Source organism: Mesoplodon densirostris, chromosome 14, assembly GCF_025265405.1.
Source record: "Mesoplodon densirostris isolate mMesDen1 chromosome 14, mMesDen1 primary haplotype, whole genome shotgun sequence".
Taxonomy (NCBI): domain Eukaryota; kingdom Metazoa; phylum Chordata; class Mammalia; order Artiodactyla; family Ziphiidae; genus Mesoplodon; species Mesoplodon densirostris.
Window position 1 is genome coordinate 75,922,779 of NC_082674.1, and position 21,064 is coordinate 75,943,842.

Sequence of the window (21,064 nt, forward strand, 5' to 3'; positions counted from 1 at the left end):
AAATGACTTCCTGCAACTGGCAGAGAGAAATGACTTGCGAACGAAATACAAAGGGCACCTCAAGCAGTTACCCTACCTCGCGGCTCTGTGTACAGGCTGCAGGGCTGGAGCTTCACATAAAGGCTTCCCAACCGTGGGCAACTCTTCTTGGCTCCGCCTTCACTGACCGGCACATTGGGAACTTGAAATTGAGTGTGGAAGTCGGCAAACGCTACAATTCGGGGAATGTTAAACATTTACCAGCGTGGCACTGGGCAGAAGCCATGGCTCATAGCAGGGATGGGAGGGGCTGGACCAAATTTCAGAGTCGGGATAAAGCCAACAAGAGTCCCTCTCCTTTGTCAAGTTTATTTTATTAAAATATACAGGACTGAATATTGGTGGGTGCTGAGAACAGGAACCACCCTCCTAGGCTGCTTCCAAGGGAGACACTGCCATGCAGACATGCGGCCAGTTCGCATCCCAGAGTGGGAGCCAGACCCCTCCTGGTTGGACGTGCAGCCAGTCTGACCCAAGGCCAGGGTGGGCAGGGCATGGTGGTGACCCTCTCCTTTGGCCTTGGCCCCTGAGAAGCAAAGCCACACCAGCTGGGAGGGCTAGACTGAGGGGGTGGGGATGGGGATGGGGGAGAATATCCCTGAGCCGGGGAAAGCTGATGCCCTCCTGGAGGAGGGGAGAGGGAGCCCCCAGTCAGACTGGAGACGGGTGTCAGTGCAACTCCAAGGGGGAGGACCACCTGTGTGTGGGTACCAAGGGTCCCTGCGGCCGAGCCAGGCCAATCTCCACGGCCTCCGCCACCCTGCCCTTCCTCTGAGGGCCCTGCTCACCCTAGGGCCAGGCCTGAGCAGAGATGGGGCGGCAGCCGATGGAATGTATGCTTTGAGAATGTTCCTGGGACGGTCTGTACTGCCTGGGACTGGGCTTCTTCCCGGGGCGGCCTGGGCAGGTGGGAGCGGCCTCTCTCTCTCTCTCTCCTGGAAGTTTCTGTTGACCTGCCACCTGGCCTCTGGCCCCTTGGCCCTCATTGTTGGCGCTGGATTCAGGCTGGCTTCAGCCAGCCTCCATCTTCAGAGCAGAACCCAGCCAAGCAGAATCCCTGGGGTTTGTGCTTTTGAATGTTGGTGAGCTGGGCTGGGCAGGGGTGGGGGTGGGGGTGGGCTTCAAGCCCCCCACTGCTCTGAGGCACAGAACTGACTCTCCACAGAACCCTGGGGCCATCTGATGGGGGCTGGTGGCACCCAGCCCTCAGCCCAGCAGGAGGGCCCGGGCTCCCCTCGTGGGCTGTGGCCTGAGCTGCTGGGGGCGTTTGTGCTTTTTGTATGGGGTTGGGGTGAGTCTGTGTGGAGGCATGGCTACAAGGCTCCAGGACCCTAACCAGGAAGAGGGGGCTCATCCAGGCTGCTGGGCTCAGGGAGAAGGGGGCCAACAGGAAAGGGGGAGGGAGAAGTCCCTTCCCAGGCCTGCTCTGCGCCCCCGGGCTCCCTGGGGGCCAGGCCCTGAGCCATGTGACCTCTTCTCAGGACCCATGATGACCTGGGTGCCTGAGGGGTGTGGGAAGACCCCCTGCTGCATCCCCACTGAGCCAGCCTGGGGGAGGGGAGGTGGAGTTGGCAGACAGTTCCCCTCAGATTCCCCACCAAGAAACCCCATCCCCAGCTAGAAAGCCCCCTTCCTGGGGTGGAGGAGAACAGAGCCCACTGGCCCCTCACCACCGGGGCTCCCACCAGCTCAGTGGCCTGGCAGGCGTCCTGGGACCCAGGGAAACGTTTCCAGGAAGCAGCTGCCTCTGTCTAATTACCACCTCTTTCCTAGTCTGAACTCCCTTGACCCCCAGCTGCCCCTCCGGGGTTCTGGAGTCAGGGCCATCCTGGAAGGGTCGTCAGTGGGCAGGGAGTAGCTTGGGGAACGAGAAGGCCAGAGCAGGCTCCGGAGCCTGGCCCCTGGGTGGTGGGAAAGAAGGGTGGGCTCCCACGGGAGCGGCCTTTGCTCTGGAGACTGGACCCTCCTCGGCAGGGGAGGCAACACCCAGCGGCCAGTGGCCTGAAGACACGGCTCTTTCAGCTGCCCACCCAGAGGCCTGGGAGGGGGCCGGTGGGAGCTGTGTGGCTCTCGTCACCTGGACCCAGGTGCCAGCCAGACTCAGCCCCTCCCTAACCTTTGTCCCCCCGCACCTGCGAGCCCAGAGGAAGGATGTGCCTGTGTGTGTGTGTGTGTGTGTGTGTGTGTGTGTGTGTGTGTGTGTGTGTGTGTGTGTGTGTGTGTGTGTCTGCAGCAAACTATTCACTTTGTGCAAATATATTAGAAACAAGTTTCTCCTGGAGGCTGCTCCTGGCATCTTTGGGGCAGAGGTGGTAACGGCCACTCAGGGACACCCCTCCCCCACAAGCGTCCTAGATGACGTTCTCGAACAGCTGCATGGAGCTCATGATGTTCTCGTCCTGCATGGGGAGAGAGGATGAGAGGCCCGGTCAGCTCCGGGCTAGCAGGGCCCAAATCCAATGTCACTGTGAGCAGATCCTCGTCAGGGACCTGGAGCCCTCCAGGGACTCTGCCTGTCTCACTGGGCGAAGGGGGAACTGTCAGGCACAGCCTGTCTCCAGCCCCATGGCCTGATGGTCAGGCCGTCTGGGAGCTGTTAACTCGCTGATGGACCAGGCCGCCCCACCCCCGGCTGAGCACCCAGATGGAGGCCGGGGGCAACCGAGGGGCCGCCCAGGGGGTGAGGCCGCGGCCGAGGCCAGTGGAGGCCCAGCGTCCTGCCCACTGACGGCGCTCTGCAGAAGAGCGTCAGCAGCAATGCCGGGGGCTCCAGGCTCCTTCCTACAGTGTGACCCTGTCCTGAGGGCTCCACGTCTCTCCCCACAGGGGTCCCCAAGCCCCGACGCCACCTACCTTCTGACAGGCCTCCAGAAACTCATCAATGGTCACCACCCCGTCCTGATTCCGGTCCATTTTCTGCAACTCAAGCCATGCCCTCAGTGAGTCTGTGTCCCACCGGGGCCGGCTCCCGCCCCAGGCTTGAGGACATGCCAGGGGGCAGGTGGTGGGCTCCTTCCACCCCAACCCGTCCCCTTTGTCCCCTCCCCGGGATCCAGTCCACGTAAAGTGCCCTCTCCAGCCACGTCCACCACGCAGCCGACCTCTCTGGAGTCTCCCCAGTCTGTCCCCAACCCCAGACACTCACCGGCAGCTCTCCTGGGCTCACGCTGCCCAGAAGGCAGCCCCGTGCTCGTCGGACCCCCTCACCTTGCTGACAGGCAGCCGGGGCAGGTGGAGCAGCTGAAGTCAGGATGGAGGCATGTCTAAAGGGCCCCCAGCAAGCGGGAGGCGGAGCCCTGGCTCCGTCAGTCCCCATGGATACAAAGCAGTCACCCCAACCCTCTCCTCCTGCAGGGAGGTCCCTGGCGGACCGGGGGGCAGCTCTTGGAAGGCACAAGAACCCTGCTGGGGAGTGTTGGTGACCTTGGAATCTGTGAGCCCCTGCCTGCTCTGAGACGCAGTTTGGCAGATCAGTGAGCGGGGATGGCTTTAATTCGCTCCTTGGGATCTGGACAACCAGCCCGATGGGGGACGCAAGCTGAACCTCCTCGTGGGAGCGGGGAGGCCCTCAGAGGGGGGTGGCAGGCCCAGAACTGCCCTAAGAGCCGAAGCCCCTTCCCCTTCCGGCCGCCCTTCCCCGCGCAGCCCGGGGCTGGAGCGCTCACCTGGAAGAACCTCTCCACGTGCTCCAGGGGCGCGTCCTCCCGCAGGATGGGGTAGGTGTGGCGGCCCATCATGTCATAGATGGACTTCATGATGGCCAGCATCTCCTGCAGGGGGGCCGGAGGGGCTGGCCTGAGCCTGGCTGTAAGGAGGTGGGGTGAGGGTTCGAGGGTCTGAGGGGAGGGGTTGCATCCAAGGGTGGGGGGCACCTCAGGGGCGGTGGTGGGTGAGTGGCCGGGGCTGTGGGAGCTGGAGGGAGGCGAGCTCACCCTCACCCCGTCCGCCCAGTGCAAGCTTCTAACTCTCTAAGAGCAGCTGGAGCTAGATTTTTAATGCAATCTCCAGAATTTGAAATTGTAGCAACTATTTCAGAGACAGAAAAATGTTTGGGCCAGACGGAACCAGACTGTGGGCCTGTGTGGTGAGGGGCCCCCCGCCCCCGTCTGCACCCTGCCTTAAGGGACCGCACTGTTCCCCCTCAATTGGTGGGAGCCAAGGCCAGCTCCCCACCCCTGCTCCCAGCTTCCCCACTTGTGTCTCCTTCAGGACCTCTCCGTAAGAAAGGATGATCCAGGACACCTGCTGAACGGGATCGAGACACGTGGGGAGGGGCACCAAGCTCCACGTCCCCTGCACCCAGGTATCCAGGCCTGAGAGCCCGGGACAGGAGGAGAGTTCCTGGCCGCTGTCCCCTCCAATGCCAGGCTGTGAGCTGTGTCTCTGGCCAGGGAGCGGGGACAGGAAGCCAGGGCAGCAGGAGAGAGGAGGAGAGAGGCTGGGGATAGAGAGCAGTGGGGTGGGGGGCAGCCAGGTCACTCCCAGCCTCCCCAGCCACCCCCGTACCTCTTTGGTGATGTAGCCGTCCTTGTTAATGTCATAAAGGTTAAAGGCCCACTTGAGTTTCTCATGGACTGTTCCTCGCAGGAGGATGGAGAGACCGACCACGAAGTCCTGTGGAGGAAGGGGACGGGGAGGAGTGACAATCCAGCGCTCAGATTCCATTTCCAGTTCGCGGTGTGGCTTCCACTGAAATTCACACCTACATAGGGGAGGCACCTCCATCACAGAGCGGGCAGATGGTGTCCATCAGGTCCGTACAGTGTGAGTGTGTGTGTGTGTGTGTGTGTGTGTGTGTCTGTGTGTCTGTGTGTCTGCATGTGTGTGGCAGGGATGGCATAGTGGCTGGAACTGATCATCTCAAATAAAGACATTCAAACGTATGGTGTCTTAGACCCATTTAATGCATTGCCACGGACAGAGAAGGCCTCGGGGTGCTCCTTTAATGAAGGGGGTGTCTGCGTGTCAAGGTGCTTAAAAACTTACAGCTTAAAAACTAAACTAACAGTGCTCAGTTCTGGGGTCATGCCATGCCTGTGTGCAGTCACAGGTGTGACAGATAGTTTATTACTAATGTGAATGAACGTTCGAAAGGCTTCCGTGTGAAAACTCCAACTGTTTTGTTATAACAGTTGGTAGAAAGCAAGTCTTTCCTGCCTCTTCCAGAAGGTTTGCAGGTTAAGCCCTCCCTGCCCCTTGGGGTCCTCTCAGGCTGCTCCGAGACAAGGGGAGCAGAGAAGCGCTGTCTATGGGGGGGAATGGAGGACAAGCAGACTGTGGAGGGACAGGGCTTTGCACCAAGGGGCTTGGTCCCACTCAAATTTTATTTTTTATCTTTTTGGCCACGCCATGTGGCTTGCGGGATCTTAGTTCCCCCACCAGGGATCGAACCCAGGCCCCAGCAGTGAAAGCGCTGAGCCCTAACTACTGGACCTCCAGGGAATTCCCTCCACTCAAATTTAGATTTTCTGGATTAGAGGAAGCCTGTATCATGAGAAAGGAAGACTAAGGGAAACAGAGAAAAGCAGTTTGGAAGAAACAAAAAATTATTCCAGGAGAAAAAAATACTTAACATAAACCATTAGATTCAGAGATTAGATATCTGGCATCCCTACAATAAGAATAGGATGCTATAAAAAAGGAATACTTGGGAACAAGAAAGAGCTCTTGGGAATTAAAAATGAGAAAGCAAAATGACAGACTCAGAAGAAGGGCTGGAAAAGCACGTGGAATCTTCCATAAAGCAGCGTGAAAAGGCAGAGCTGAATAGGAGAGAAAAGCAGATAATGAGAGGTCCACTCCAGAGGGACCGAAACTTGACCAGCTGGAGTTCCAGGAAGAGCTGGAGGAAACGGAGGGAAGCGTGTCCAAGAGGCAATGAAGGGGAAGACTGTGAGTGTTCAGGTCCTGCCGAGGACCTAACAATGTGGGGAAACAGCCCACAGTGTGACCTGCAGGCATATATCACGAGACACTTCGGGAAAACGGGTGCAAGGACAGGATCCTACGAGCTTCCAGAGAGAAAAACATAACCAAACAGAAACAACAACAACAGTAACAAGATCAGGTCCTGTACACAGGGTCGGGAATCAGCAGGACGGCTTCCGCCGTAGCTCTGGTCCCACACAACAGATCAAGCAAGAGTGAGAACGGAACGAAGTCACTTCCGGGCGTTCAAAGGCTCCGAAATGACCTCCCACGTACTCTTCTGTAGGAAACTCCTGGAAGACGTGCTTTTGAAAAGAGAGTAAAGCAAGGAAGAAGAAGATGAAGGATTCCAGAACCAGGAGACCCAACCCAGGAGAGAGGGGAAGAGGTCCCCAGAGGGTACCCAGCACCAGGATGATGGAGCTGGTCAAAGGCTAGGGAGATGCCCATTCAGATGACTGGAGAAGGATGGCGTTGAATTACTGATGAGGTCACAGACCCCAGGCAAATGACAAATTGGGACCACAGTTAGCTGAAGGTGTAATAAAAATGTGTGCAGGAAAAGGGAACATAGTCACAGCTCACTGCAAGGCTCAGCTGGGGAACAAATTCACATCGTGAGTGAACCGAGAGGCTTATCCAATCTGAACTCCATCTTTCTGGAAAGCCAGGGGATGGGAAAGGTGTGTGTGCAGAAGACCCAACTGCTCACCCATGCAGATAGTCAACGGGCAGCATCTAAAGCTGGGCAGTCGGGAAGGAGCAATAACAGGATGCTATCAGGCGACAAGGAGACAAAGAGTGACAATCGGCTAAAACAAGGGAGGTGGTTGCTTCCTCGGGTGTATCTGGGGGGTGGTAACTGCTGCTTTTCCAAAGCACATCCTGTAAGTCTACTGGAGCCTGAAAGTCCTGTGTGTGTATAAGTGAAGAAAATAAAGACATACGAAGGGAGAAACAGTGTGATATTTCTTATGTGCCTGAGTTTGAGGAATGCCAACTACTGAAGCTGAGCTCGTGTAGGATTTACAGAAGTAGCGAAGAGTCAGAGCATTCCTGATGCCACATCACGCCCTCTTCCCTGGGGTCTGACGGGCTTTCCCAGTGGGAAGCAAAGGCTCGGACTCCTAAGCTGGGCACCAGGGAACGAGCGGGTCCCGCACAGGACCCACTCTTCCCGTGTGGGCATGGGGGGACCCCGGCACCACTGTCCTCCTATCTAGTCTCCTCAGATGCTGTGTAGCCACACTCAGCCACACTCAGGACTGTCCCTACTCGGTGTCCCTTAGCGGGTGTGTAGTATGATAGTGACGGTGCTAGGAGAGAGGTGGGTCGGAATGTCCCCTGCGAGACCACTGGTCATCCCCAATCACACACAGATGACCCCAAGTCTAGCCAGCCCACGTCCAGGTGCTTGCTGGTTCTAAATTTCCAGCCGCACACAGCACAGCTTCACATGGGACTGTCGCTCGTCAGAGCTGCTTGGTCTCAATGCCGAGGTGTATGAAGCCCGTCATATCCACAGCCCCTGCTCTGTACTGTCCCTGAGGGGCTCCTCAGTGACACCGGCTGGGACACCCCAGAGTGCAGAGCAGGAGCTCAGTGTGGGGCGGGGGTGATTAGATCACGGGGCTGCAGGCCTTCCCGAGGGTACTGGCCACAGCCATCATTTGGCCAGTGGCACAGGGAGCAGGTTACTGCAGGGGCAGGTAACGGACAGGGCAGCCACCAGTGCTGAGGTCGGCTTGTCCTGCCATTTACTTACTCTTTCGTGTGAGGGCAGGGAAGTTACAATATTTCACCACATCAATAAACTCTAATTAACATGTATGTGTATTATCTCAAGAATATACACAAAGGATTGGGATCATTGTAAATATTGATAAGCTGACCTTTCTTTTTTTCTTTTTTTTTTTTTTTTTTTTGCGGTACGCGGGCCTCTCACTGTTGTGGCCTCTCCCGTTGCGGAGCACAGGCTCCGGACGCGCAGGCTCAGCGGCCATGGCTCACGGGCCCAGCCGCTCCGCGGCATGTGGGATCTTCCTGGACTGGGGCACGAACCCGTGCCCCCTGCATCGGCAACCACTGAGCCACCAGGGAAGCCCCTGACTTTCTGTTTTAAGAGCACGTTGAGACGTTTGGTCTGAGGTAGCGAGGAGGGCTGAGTGTCTCCCCCCAACCCCTCTGGATCCTTCCTGACCACAGGGATCCCCACCCATGGTGCACCCAGGATTAGGCCCTGCCCGTTGGAAGGCCCCTGGGAGATACACACCCCCCTCCCTTCCTGAAAAAGGCCTCCTAGAACAGAGCATGGATATCAAGATGCCAAAGGTAAACAAACAAGAAGGTCCCCAAGGTAAACAAACCTCCCCATAAGAAATCGGAGGAATTAATTTCAAGAGAGAGAAGCATGACCTTCTGAGAAGGTGCCCAGCAGAAGGGGGTCAGTGCCAGCGCCCCCCACTCAGCCACTGACAGCACCTCCCCAGCAAAGACCCACCATCGACCACCTTAAAGGGACCGTGGTGAGAGAGGCGACCACAGGAGGGTGATGGAGACCTTCCCGACACCCGCCACTATGCGGGGGCCCTGCTAAGCTGTCTGGTCATCTGATTCCTGAACAAGAGAAACCATCATCAAAGTCCTGGTGGGGTCTGTCACACAACTGCTTCTCACACTTCATTCCCAGAAGCCTCAGGTACCTCTTAAAGGACACACAAGAAACTGGCCACAGGGGTGGGACCAGGGAAGGAAAATGAATTTTCCCTGTTTACTCCTTTGTACTGATTAGATTTTTACCATGTGCAGGCAGAACTGAAAACAAAAAGGCTGAAAACACTCTAAGTTCACAAATCCACTAAGAGTGTGGCCCGGGGAAGGTGAGGCCCCTGTGGTCACAGAGCTGGCGGCGGCCTTGGGCTGCCTCACCCCGGCCGAGGGTCAGTGAGCGGGCCAGCTGGAGCGATAAGGGAAGCTGAGAAGCATCTCGAGTTATTATTACCCCAGCTGGTGCAGGGGCTTTCTCTCTCAATTTCCCGTCAGCTGCCCTTGGCCTTGGAAGCCGAGCTGGGGGGTTATCGATCAAGCCTGGCTCTCAGCAAGGTTTTCCTCTCCGAAGAGGTTTCAGCTTTTCTCCTGCAGCTATTTTTAGGGGCCTGGGCTCCACAGCTGGGGCCTCAGTGGAGCCCATGTGCTGCCCGCACAGAACCCAGGCAGGGCCCTCCTGGGGGCAGGCAGCTGGGGGTGGGGAGGACAGGCAGGCTCGCTCACAGTGCTGCTGGGATGACCCCTGAGCCTGCTCAGACAGGGATGCTCTGCCTGTTTTCGGGCAAGGGGATAAGTTCCAGGGCGGGGTGCCCAGATCCCCTTAGCACAGACCTCTAGTTAAACCTTGCCCCCTTTTCAAATGCAAATTCACGTTGGGTCACTACCGACTCCGTGTGCCTTAACAGCTCCCTCGGCTTGGCGGGGCTGGCATGGAAGGAAAGGCTGAGAATAGGGTGGCCAGACAGCAAAATCAAATTTCACTGACTTCACAGTCAGGCCCAGGGCCAGCCAAGCAGAGTCCACTCGTTCCCTGGGTGACACACTGGACCGTTTACACCAGGGTCATGTCTGAGCCTCTGGCGGCCCGGAGGGGGTGGCACCGTGGCCGGGAGATTCAGGACCAGGGGACGCGGGAGGGGTTGACAGGGACCTACCTCAAAGCGGATGGCCCCGTTCCCATCTGCATCGAAGGCGTTGAAGAGGAAGTGCGCATAGGTGGTGGAATCTGGGGAGACCAAGGGCAAGGCTGGGAGTGTCGGGGCCGCCTGAGCCCCCACCCCAAGCACCCTCAGCATATTGCTGCTGAGTCCTGGGCTGGAGTCCCCCTCTGCCTGCCGGATAGAGGCAGCACCCGGCAAGGGATGCTGGGGAAGGTGTGTGTGGGTGAGGGTCCCCTCCCCATAAAAGGGATGCCCACCCTCTGCAGGGCTGCCACAGGGAAGCGGGAACTTTGGAGGAACTGGGGGCCTGGCCTCAGACTCACCTCCTTGAGGGAAGAACTGGGAGTAAATGAGTTTGAACGTGTCTTCATCCACCAGCCCCGTGGGGCACTCCTGCAGCAGGAAGGCACCCCTCTCAGTAATCCCAGCCACCCCCGCCCCACACCCTGACTCCACAGGGCCTGGGCTCTCTCCTCCCTCTTGGGGACACCTGCTGCCTGAGGTACCGCTGGGCTCCACCAGCCCCGGGCTGGGGAAAGCCTGGGGGGGTGGGCACGGCGGGAGGGGGTGGTGAGTCCCCTCATGCCAGGTTGGTCCCTCTGCAGGTTCCTCCCCTGCACCAGCATCGAGACACACAGAAGGGGCTGTGGTGCCTTCAGAACACTGACTCTAGGACCTGGCCTACCCCCCCAGACAGCTCTCCCACAAAACCTGAGCCCCATAAAGGCCCTGGGATATTCACTGTGCCATGCGAAGTGTCCAGAAGGTCTGCCTGCATCCTGCAGCCAGGGACAGGAAAGCCGGGGGGACCAGGGCCTCTCCTGGGGGGATGGGGGGCACTCACATTCTTGAAGCCCCTGTAGAGGGACTGCAGCTCCTTCTTGGTGAACTTGGTCTGTGCCTGCAGCTGGTCCAGCCCCTCCGGCTGGTGGCGCACCGTGGACAGCTCCAGCTCACTGTCGCTGCTGTCTGGAGGGGGATACAGACCCAGGAGGGTGGAACATGCGGCCCCGCCCCATCTTGCTCCAGTGTGGGCACTGTAAGGGGCGGAAGTAAGGGGTGGAGGGACTCTCCTCGAGCAACTACCATGTACGGTCACCCAGGCTGCGCACTGCACAAATGTCCAGGCTACAGAGGAACAGTACACTCATGAGTTGTGCCTCCTGGTCTCTCTGCTGCCCTGCTCCTCACATAGAGTGGGCCCTGCCCGCTGGCCTCACCTTGAGCGTGCCACCCTCTCAGCCACACGGTGGGATGGGGATGAGAGTTGGGAGCAGGTCTTGTCCTGGAGAGACACTGAACAAGGGGAGGTGGGAGGGAAAAAAACAGAAGACAAGCACAGGGGACCTCGACCTTCAAGATCCAATTCCTGGACCACCTCCTCCATGTGCCTCTCCCCGCCCCGATTTCCCCCAGGAATTGGGAGGGCACTCCTCTTGGCTCATCCAGCCCAACATTTGGTCTGGGGCTTTTATTCACACTTGAGTAGGAGGTCAGACTTCAAGGGTCTGTAGGGCAAGGACCAGATCGTTTTTTTAATAACGACGCATCAAAATATTAACTAACCATGGCTACCTTTTGCAGGGGAGGTAGATTTCAGGTGATCTTTAATTTTTTACTTATGGGTTTTTGGGCTTTTTTTTTTACATTTTCCTAATTTATTTTAGTATGGCACATATCAAGTTTATAATGTAAAACAAAGCTATAAACAAAACGGCATTGAATACCTCCCCCTTGCTGAGTAGCAGGCTCACATAGTATAGAACTTCCCACTGAAATGGGCAGCGCCATCCCCACTGCTCTGTCACCATCCAGTCTCCCCTCTTCCCCAAGGCACTGTGAGCCCATGGTTACCTGCACAGCTGTTTGCTTGCTCCCACTGCAGGGTGAGCCCTGCAACGCGGCCTCAGCACTCAAGGCTCTGTGATGGTAGGAGCTTGGGGAAATTTTCTTCTGTGAAGTAGGAAACAACTTGAGGGTAAGGATGGGGAGGGGGGGAGGAGGTACTGGAAATTTAGAGAGAAGGAAGGAAGGAAATAGCTCTCTTGCAGAATGAGTGCATGGATGGACCAAGGCAACAGAGCCTGATTGCCGGGTAATTTGCAGAGAGCTCTTGAGAGGCAGTGCTCATGGTAGAGGCCCAGGCACAGAGCTGGCCCAGCACAGGGCTCAGCCGGATCAGGCTAGGTGTGTGAGGCTCTGCAGGCCTGGGGTGGGTCGTCAGGGAGGCTGCCTCACAGGGCTCACCCTGCAGCGTGTTAAGACTTTGACCAAAGTGATATTAAATTAGAATCTAAAACAATAAGATATATTTAAAATCCCAAATATTTGGAAATTAAAAAACACACTTTTTTTTTGTGGCTGCACTGCATGGCTTGCGGGATCTTAATTCCACGACTGGGGGATTGAACCCAGGCCCCAGGCAGTGAGAGCGAGAGCGCAGAGTCCTAACCACTGGACTACCAGGGAATTCCCTAAACAACACACTTCTAATTAACCCATAGGTTAGAGAAGAAAAATCACGAAGAGAATTTTGAAATATTTTGAATTAAATGATAATGAAAACAACATACCATAATTTTCTGGATGCAGGTAAATCTGTGTTTAGAAGGAAATTTTTAGCTTTACATTCCTTTATTAGAAAAGAAGATAGGTGTAAAGCCAGTGATATAAGCTTCTAGAATCTAAAAATAAGAGCAAATTAGACTCAAAGTTATAAGAAAGGACATAATAAAAATAAGAGTAGAAATTAATGAAAAAGAAAACAGGCAAACATAGAGAAAAAGCAATAAAGTCATTTAGAAACTCAATAGGCAAGTCATAGACTGGAAAATATATCTGCAGTATGCATATCTGGCAAAGACTCATTTCCAGAATATAGAAAGCACTCCTGCAAATCAACAGAAATAAGACTTAATAACTCAATTTTTAAAATAGGCAAAAGACTAGACCACTTCACAAAAGAAGAGATACAACTGGTCAATAAGCACAGGAAAAGATGCTTGACAGCATTCATTGTCAAAGAAATGCAGATATTCCAATGCAAAATACCCAAGGATCTATCATTTCAAAAACACTGACAACACCAAATGTTGGTGAAGATATGGAGCAACTGGAACTCTCATATAATATATTATCAGTGGAAATGTAAAATGGTGTAACCATCTTAGAGAACTGCTTGGCAGATTCTTATAAAGTCAAACATACATCAACCTTATAACCTATTTACCTAGGACAGATGAAGACATATATCCACAAACAGACCTGTACAAGAATATTTATAGTAGTTTTATTAAAAGCAGTCCCAAACTGGAAACTACTCAATCAACAGAAGAATGGAACTGTGGCACATTGACATAACAGAATAGTATATTCCGTTTTAAAAAGGATGAACTACTGATATATACAACAACGTGGATGCATCTCAAAAATTATGCTCAGAAAAAAGCAGAGATAAAAGAGTTCATACTTTATGATTCCACTTATATGAAATTATAGGACAAGTAACAGTAATGCATGGCATTAGAAAGCAGTACAGCAGGTGGTGGTTAAAAGGGTGTATACAGTTGTCAAAATTTACTGAACTGAACATTTAACATCTGCGCATTGTATTGTATGTAAGTTATACCTCAATTAAAAAAACATACTGCTTAGACTTTTGCCTTTGGTCATGAAGGGGTAGTGAGTGTTAGACTTGCCTTCCCACCACAATCAACTTGAAAACTGGAAGAAATATGTGAGGCAAGTATTAGCAGGCTTTGGACTACAGCACAGGACTACAACCTTTGGGAGGAGGGAAGCATATGAAGTGAGCTCCACATTCACCCTGGATATGGGCTGGGGACACTTTCTGTGACATGGGGAAATGCTGATGAGGCAGAGATCAGAGTTTGGGGCTGCTGAGACAGATGGACTTGCAGAGCAGCATCCTGGAGAGGAGGGAACTGCACAGAGATGGGGCCCCAGAAGTCTGTGTGGCATTTCCCTTGGGGCTTTGGCCAAGAGCTGGGCTACACATGTTCTGAATGAGACTCCGTAAGGCCCAGCTGTGAGCAGCTGTTGGGGGTAGTAGGACAGAGACCTGAAAAGACATATCAGAGTTCATGCAATGATGAAAAAAGTTGGGAGTTCTGGTTCATCTAGAATGGAGCTACTTCCCTATGAACTTCAGGCATTCAGCTGAAACCCCAGAAAGGCCATGCCTTGGGAGAAAGCACCATGCTCTAGAACTAAGAACAAAGTTAAAACAAACCTATTCTAACAAAGTCTAAAATAAAGGCTGCAGATGAAGGGATCTGCCAGGAATTTAAGTGCCTGTCAAACTAAAATTCAATGGCCTTATGTGAAGATAATATAGTCCAGATTCCCTACAATATACCACCCACAGTAGCCATCATATAATAAAAAATGAAAAGACACGAGAAGCAGGAAAATGTAACCCAATGATCAAGAGATAAATCAGCCATCAGAATTAATAGGTTTTTAAATTATTAGAATTATTATTTAAGTTTAAAACAATTACTACCAATACATTGAAAGTATTAAGGGAAAGAAAAGTGAACAGATGAGAATCTTAGCAGAGAAGTAAAAACTATTAAAAAAAACAAAAAAAAGAACCAAATGGAACTTCTAAACCTGAAAAAAAACCTCAACATCTAAAAAAAAATTCACTTGATGAACTTAAGTTTAGACACTACAGAAAAATAGGTCAGTGACCATAAAGACAGGTCAATAGGAATTATCCAACTTGAAAACAAAGAGAAAAAAATATGAATAAAATCATGCATAGAGTCTTAATGACAATATCAAGCAGCCTAATATGTATGTAATTAAAATACCAGAAATAGAGGAAAGAGAAAGTGGAACATAAAAAATATTTGAATAAATAATGGCCAAAATTTCCCCAGATTTGTTGAAAAATATCAATACACAGATTCGAAAAATTCAGTGAACCCAAAAAGGATAAATAAAAAGAAAACCACACATAGGAACATCATGATCAAACTGATGGAAACCAAAGATAAAGAGGCAATCTTAAAAGTATCCACTGGAGAAGGGGAGGTCCTACAGGAGAACAGCAATAAGAAAGACAGCTAACTTCTCATGTGAAATGATGTAGATCAAAAGACAATGGAACAACACTTTAATTCTTTAAAGAAAAATATCTATTAACCTACAATTCTATGTTCAGTGATCTTTCAAAAAAGGGTGAAATAAAGGCATTTTCAGATAAGTGAAGGCTAGAGAATTTGTTGCCAGCAGAATCGAACTACAAGAAATGCTAAAGGAAGAACGTCAGGATGAAGGGAAATGACATCAAATGGAAATCAAGTTCTGCAGGAAAATAACTGGCAGCTAACAGAAATATTTTGAACTGGATGCATATGAAAAGATATATCAGAATTTGTGGGGTGCAGCTAAAACCGTACTTAGAGGTAAATTTAAAGCCATAAATGCCTATTTTAGAAGAGAGAAAAGATTTTAAATAAATAATATAAGCTTCCACCTAAAGAACTAGAAATAGAAGAGTAAAATAAACCCAAAGCAAGCAGAAGAAAGGAAACAGGAAAAGCAAAAATCAATGAAATTGGACTTCCCTGGTGGCACAGTGGTTAAGAATCCGCCTGCCAATGCAGGGGACACAGGTTCAAGCCCTGGTCCAGGAAGATCCCACATGCCGTGGAGCAACTAAGCCCGTGCACCACAACTACTGAGCCTGTGCTCTAGAGCCCGCAAGCCGCAACTACTGAGCCCACATGCCACAACTACTGAAGCCCGCGTGCCGCAACTACTGAAGCCCGCATGCTTCAACTTCTGAAGCCCGTGCGCCTAGAGCCCGTGCTCCGCAACAAGACACCATAATGAGAAGCCCACACACTGCAACAAAGGGTAGCCCCTGCTCGCCGCGACTAGAGAAAGCCCGCACGCAGCAACAAAGACCCAACACAGCCAAAAATAAATAAATATTTCTAAAAAATCAATGAAACTGAAAACAAAAACCCAGTAGAGAACATCAATGAAACCAAAAGATGGTTCTTTCAAAACATCAATAAAATTTATAAAACTCTAGCAAAAATGAAAAAGAGAGAAAAGACACAAATAACTGCTATGAGGAATGAAACGGAGGAAGTAAGTATACACTCTCCAGACATTAAAAGGTTAAAAAGGAAATATCATGAACAAGTCTCTGCTCACAGAGACTTCAATAACTTTGATAAAATGAACTAATTCCTAAAACATCACGAACTACTCAAATTCACCCAAGATAAAAGAGATAACCTGAATAGTTCCAACTGATATCTCTCATTAACATAAATGCAAAAAATCTCAGCAAATTGAGTCTATTGATGTATAAAACAAATAATACACCACACCAAATGGATTTTCCAGGAATGTAAGGTTGATTCAATATTTGAAAATAAATCAACATAATCTATTTTTTTATTAGTTTCTGCTTTATAACAAAGTGAATCAGTCATACATATACATCTGTTCCCACATCCCTTCCCTCATGTATCTCCCTCCCTCCCACCCTCCCCATCCCAGGCGGTCACAAAGCACCGAGCTGATCTCCCTGTGCTCTGCGGCTGCTTCCCACTATCTATCTACCTTACGTTTGGTAGTGTATATATGTCCATGCCTCTCTTTCGCTTTGTCACAGCTTACCCTTCCCCCTCCCCATATCCTCAAGTCCATTCTCAAGTAGGTTTGTGTCTTTATTCCCGTTTTACCCCTAGGTTCTTCATGACATTTTTTTTTAATTCCGTATATATGTGTTAGCATACGGTATTTGTCTTTCTCTTTCTGACTTACTTCACTCTGTATGACAGACTCTAGGTCTATCCACCTCATTACAAATAGCTCAGTTTCGTTTCTTTTTATGGCTGAGTAATATTCCATTGTATATATGTGCCACGTCTTCTTTATCCATTCATCCTATGATGGACACTTAGTTTGTTTCCATCTCCTGGCTATTGTGAATAGAGCTGCAGTGAACATTTTGGTACATGACTCTTTTTGAATTATGGTTTTCTCAGGGTATATGCCCAGTAGTTGGATTGCTGGGTCATATGGTAGTTCTATTTGTAGTTTTTTAGGAAACTTTCATACTGTTTTCCATAGTGGCTGTACCAATTCACATTCCCACCAGCAGTGCAAGAGTGTTCCCTTTTCTCCACACCCTCTCCAGCATTTATTGTTTCTAGATTTCTTGATGATGGCCATTCTGACTGGTGTGAGATGATATCTCATTGTAGTTTTGATTTGCATTTCTCTAATGGTAAATGATGTTGAGCATTCTTTCATGTGTTTGTTGGCAGTCTGTATATCTTCTTTGGAGAAATGCCTATTTAAGTCTTCTGCCCATTTTTGGATTGGGTTGTTTGTTTTTTTGCTATTGAGCTGCATGAGCTGTTTATAAATTTTGGAGATTAATCCTTTGTCAGTTGCTTCATTTGCAAATATTTTCTCCCATTCTGAGGGTTGTCTTTTGGTCTTGTTTATGGTTTCCTTTGCTGTGCAAAAGCTTTGAAGTTTCATTAGGTCCCATTTGTTTACCTTTGTTTTTATTTCCATTTCTCTAGGAGGTGGGTCCAAAAGGATCTTGCTGTGATTTATGTCATAGAGTGTTCTACCTATGTTTTCCTCTAAGAGTTTGATAGTTTCTGGCCTTACATTTAGGTCTTTAATCCATTTTGAGCTTATTTTTGTGTATGGTGTTAGGGAATGATCTAATCTCAAACTTCTACATGTCCCTGTCCAGTTTTCCCAGCACCACTTATTGAAGAGGCTGTCCTTTCTCCACTGTATATTCCTGCCTCCTTTATCAAAGATAAGTTGGCCATATGTGCGTGGGTTTATCTCTGGGCTTTCTATCCTGATCCACTGATCTACCTTTCTGTTTTTATGCCAGTACCATACTGTCTTAATTACTGTAGCTTTGTAGTATAGTCTGAAGTCAGGGAGCCTGATTCCTCCAGCTCCGTTTTTCGTTCTCAAGATTGCTTTGGCTATTCGGGGTCTTTTGTTTTTCCAAACAAATTTTGAAATTTTTTGTTCTAGTTCTGTGAAAAATGCCAGTGGTAGTTTGATAGGGATTGCATTGAATCTGTAGATTGCTTTGGGTAGTAGAGTCATTTTCACAATATTGATTCTTCCAATCCAGGAGCATGGTATATCTCTCCATCTATTTGTATCATCTTTAATTTCTTTCATCAGTGTCTTATAATTTTCTGCATACAGGCCTTTTGTCTCCTTAGGTAGGTTTATTCCTAGATATTTTATTCTTTTTGTTGCAATGGTAAATGGGAGTGTTTTCTTGGTTTCATTTTCAGATTTTTCATCATTAGTGTACAGGAATACCAGAGATTTCTGTACATTAATTTTGTATCCTGCTACTTTACCAAATTCATTGATTAGCTCTAGTAGTTTTTCGGTAGCATCTTTAGGATTCTCTATGTATAGTATCATGTCATCTGCAAACAGTGACAGCTTTACTTCTTCTTTTCCAATTTGGATTCCTTTTATTTCCTTTTCTTCTCTGATTGCTGTGGCTAAAACTTCCAAAACTAGGTTGAATAAGAGTGGTGAGAGTGGGCAACCTTGTCTTGTTCCTGATCTTAGTGGAAATGGTTTCAGTTTTTCACCATTGAGGACAATGTTGGCTGTGGGTTTGTCATATATGGCCTTTATTATGTTGAGGAAAGATCCCTCTATGCCTACTTTCTGCAGGGTTTTTATCATAAATGGGTGTTGAATTTTGTCGAAAGCTTTCTCTGCATCTATTGAGATGATCATATGGTTTTTCTCCTTCAACTCGTTAATATGGTGTATCACATTGATTGATTTGCGTATATTGAAGAATCCTTGCATTCCTGGAATAAACCCCACTTGATCATGGTGTACGATCCTTTTAATGTGCTGTTGGATTCTGTTTGCTAGTATTTTGTTGAGGATTTTTGCATCTATGTTCATCAGTGATATTGGCCTGTAGTTTTCTTTCTTTGTGACATCTTTGCCTGGTTTTGGTATCAAGGTGATGGTGGCCTCGTAGAATGAGTTTGGGAGTGTTCCTTCCTCTGATATTGTTTGGAAGAGTTTGAGAAGGATGGGTGTTAGCTCTTCTCTAAATGTTTGATAGAATTCGCCTGTGAAGCCATCTGGTCCTGGGCTTTTGTTTGATGGAAGATTTTTAATCACAGTTTCAACTTCAGTGCTTGTGATTGGTCTATTCATATTTTCTATTTCTTCCTGAGTCAGTCTTGGCAGGTTGTGCATTTCTAAGAATTTGTCCATTTCTTCCAGGTTGTCCATTTTATTGGCATAGAGTTGCTTATAGTAATCTCTCATGATCTTTTGTATTTCTGCAGTGTCAGTTGTTACTTCTCCTTTTTCATTTCTAATTCTATTGATTTGAGTCTTCTCCCTTCTTTTCTTGATGAGTCTGGCTAATGGTTTGTCAATTTTGTTTATCTTCTCAAAGAACCAGCTTTTAGTTTGGTTGATCTTTGCTATCGTTTCCTTCATTTCTTTTTCATTTATTTCTGATCTGATCTTTATGATTTCTTTCCTTCTGCTAGCTTTGGGGGTTTTTTGTTCTTCTTTCTCTAATTGCTTTAGGTGCAGGGTCAGGTTGTTTACTCGAAATGTTTCCTGTTTCTTAAGGTGGGATTGTATTGCTATAAACTTCCCCCTTAGAACTGCTTTTGCTGCGTCCCATAGGTTTTGGGTCGTCGTGTCTCCATTGTCATTTGTTTCTAGGTATTTTTAAATTTCCTCTTTGATTTCTTCAGTGATCACTTCGTTATTGAGTAGTGTATTGTTTAGCCTCCATGTGTTTGTATTTTTTACAGATCTTTTCCTGTAATTGATGTCTAGTCTCATAGCATTGTGGTCGGAAAAGATAGTTGATACAATTTCAATTTTCTTAAATTTACCAAGGCTTGATTTGTGACCCAAGATATGATCTATCCTGGAGAATGTTCCATGAGCACTTGAGAAAAATGTGTATTCTGTTGTTTTTGGATGGAATGTCCTATAAATATCAACTAAGTCCATCTTGTTTAATGTATCATTTAAAGCTTGTGTTTCCTTATTTATTTTCATTTTGGATGATCTGTCCATTGGTGAAAGTGGGGTGTTAAAGTCCCCTACTATGATTGTGTTACTGTCGATTTCCCCTTTTATGGCTGTTAGTATTTGCCTTATGTATTGAGGTGCTCCTATGTTGGGTGCATAAATATTTACAATTGTTATATCTTCTTCTTGGATTGATCCCTTTATCGTTATGTAGTGTCCTTCTTTGTCTCTTCTAATAGTCTTTATTTTAAAGTCTATTTTGTCTGATATAAGAATTGCTACTCCAGCTTTCTTTTGATTTCCATTTGCATGGAATATCTTTTTCCATCCCCTTACTTTCAATCTGTATGTGTCTCTAGGTCTGAAGTGGGTCTCTTGTAGACAGCATATATATGGGTCTTGTTTTTGTATCCATTCAGCCACTCTGTGTCTTTTGGTGGGAGCATTTAGTCCATTTACATTTAAGGTAATTATTGATATGTATGTTCCTATTCCCATTTCCTTAATTGCTTTGGGTTCGTTATTGTAGGTATATTCCTTCTGTTGTGTTTCTTGCCTAGAGAAGTTCCTTTAGCATTTGTTGTAAAGCTGGTTTGGTGGTGCTGAACTCTCTCAGCTTTTGCTTGTCTGTAAACGTTTTAATTTCTCCATCAAATCTGAATGAGATCCTTGCTGGGTAGAGTAATCTTGGTTGCAGGTTTCTCTCCTTCATCACTTTAATTATGTCCTGCCACTCCCTTCTGGCTTGTAGAGTTTCTGCTGAGAGATCAGCTGTTAACCTGATGGGGATTCCCTTGTGTGTTATTTGTTGTTTTTCCCTTGCTGCTTTAAATATGATTTCTTTGTGTTTAATTTTTGACAGTTTGATTAATATGTGTCTTGGTGTATTTCTCCTTGGATTTATTCTGTATGGGACTCTCTGTGCCTCCTGGACTTGATTAACTATTTCCTTTCCCATAAATTGGGGAAGTTTTCAACTATAATCTCTTCAAATATTTTCTCAGTCCCTTTCTTTTTCTCTTCTTCTTCTGGAACCCCTATAATTCGAATGTTGGTGCATTTAATGTTGTCCCAGAGGTCTCTGAGACTGTCCTGTGTTCTTTTCATTCTTTTTTCTTTATTTTGCTCTGCATCAGTTATTTCCACTATTTTATCTTCCACCTCACTTATCCATTCTTCTGCCTCAGTTATTCTGCTATTGATCCCTTCTAGAGTATTTTTCATTTCATTTATTGTGTTTTTAATTGATGCTTGATTCATCTTTAGTTCTTCTAGGTCCTTGTTAACTGTTTCTTGCATTTTGTCTATTCTAT

The 21,064-nt window shown here is 48.6% G+C and overlaps 1 protein-coding gene across 2 annotated transcripts in view; it reads right to left on the reverse strand.

The window, feature by feature from the left end:
- Window positions 1–2,390: 2,390 nt before the first annotated feature.
- KCNIP3 (potassium voltage-gated channel interacting protein 3) overlaps window positions 2,391–21,064 on the reverse strand; it is an 85,474-nt gene continuing 66,800 nt past the window's right edge. For both annotated transcript variants that reach the window (XM_060117052.1, XM_060117053.1), the window contains 7 exons: window positions 10,519–10,643; window positions 9,998–10,067; window positions 9,669–9,739; window positions 4,546–4,653; window positions 3,705–3,809; window positions 2,893–2,955; window positions 2,391–2,438 (listed from right to left, as the gene is read on the reverse strand). In XM_060117052.1, coding sequence (XP_059973035.1) covers window positions 2,391–2,438; window positions 2,893–2,955; window positions 3,705–3,809; window positions 4,546–4,653; window positions 9,669–9,739; window positions 9,998–10,067; window positions 10,519–10,643 — 590 coding nt within the window. The remainder of the gene's footprint in view (window positions 2,439–2,892; window positions 2,956–3,704; window positions 3,810–4,545; window positions 4,654–9,668; window positions 9,740–9,997; window positions 10,068–10,518; window positions 10,644–21,064) is intronic.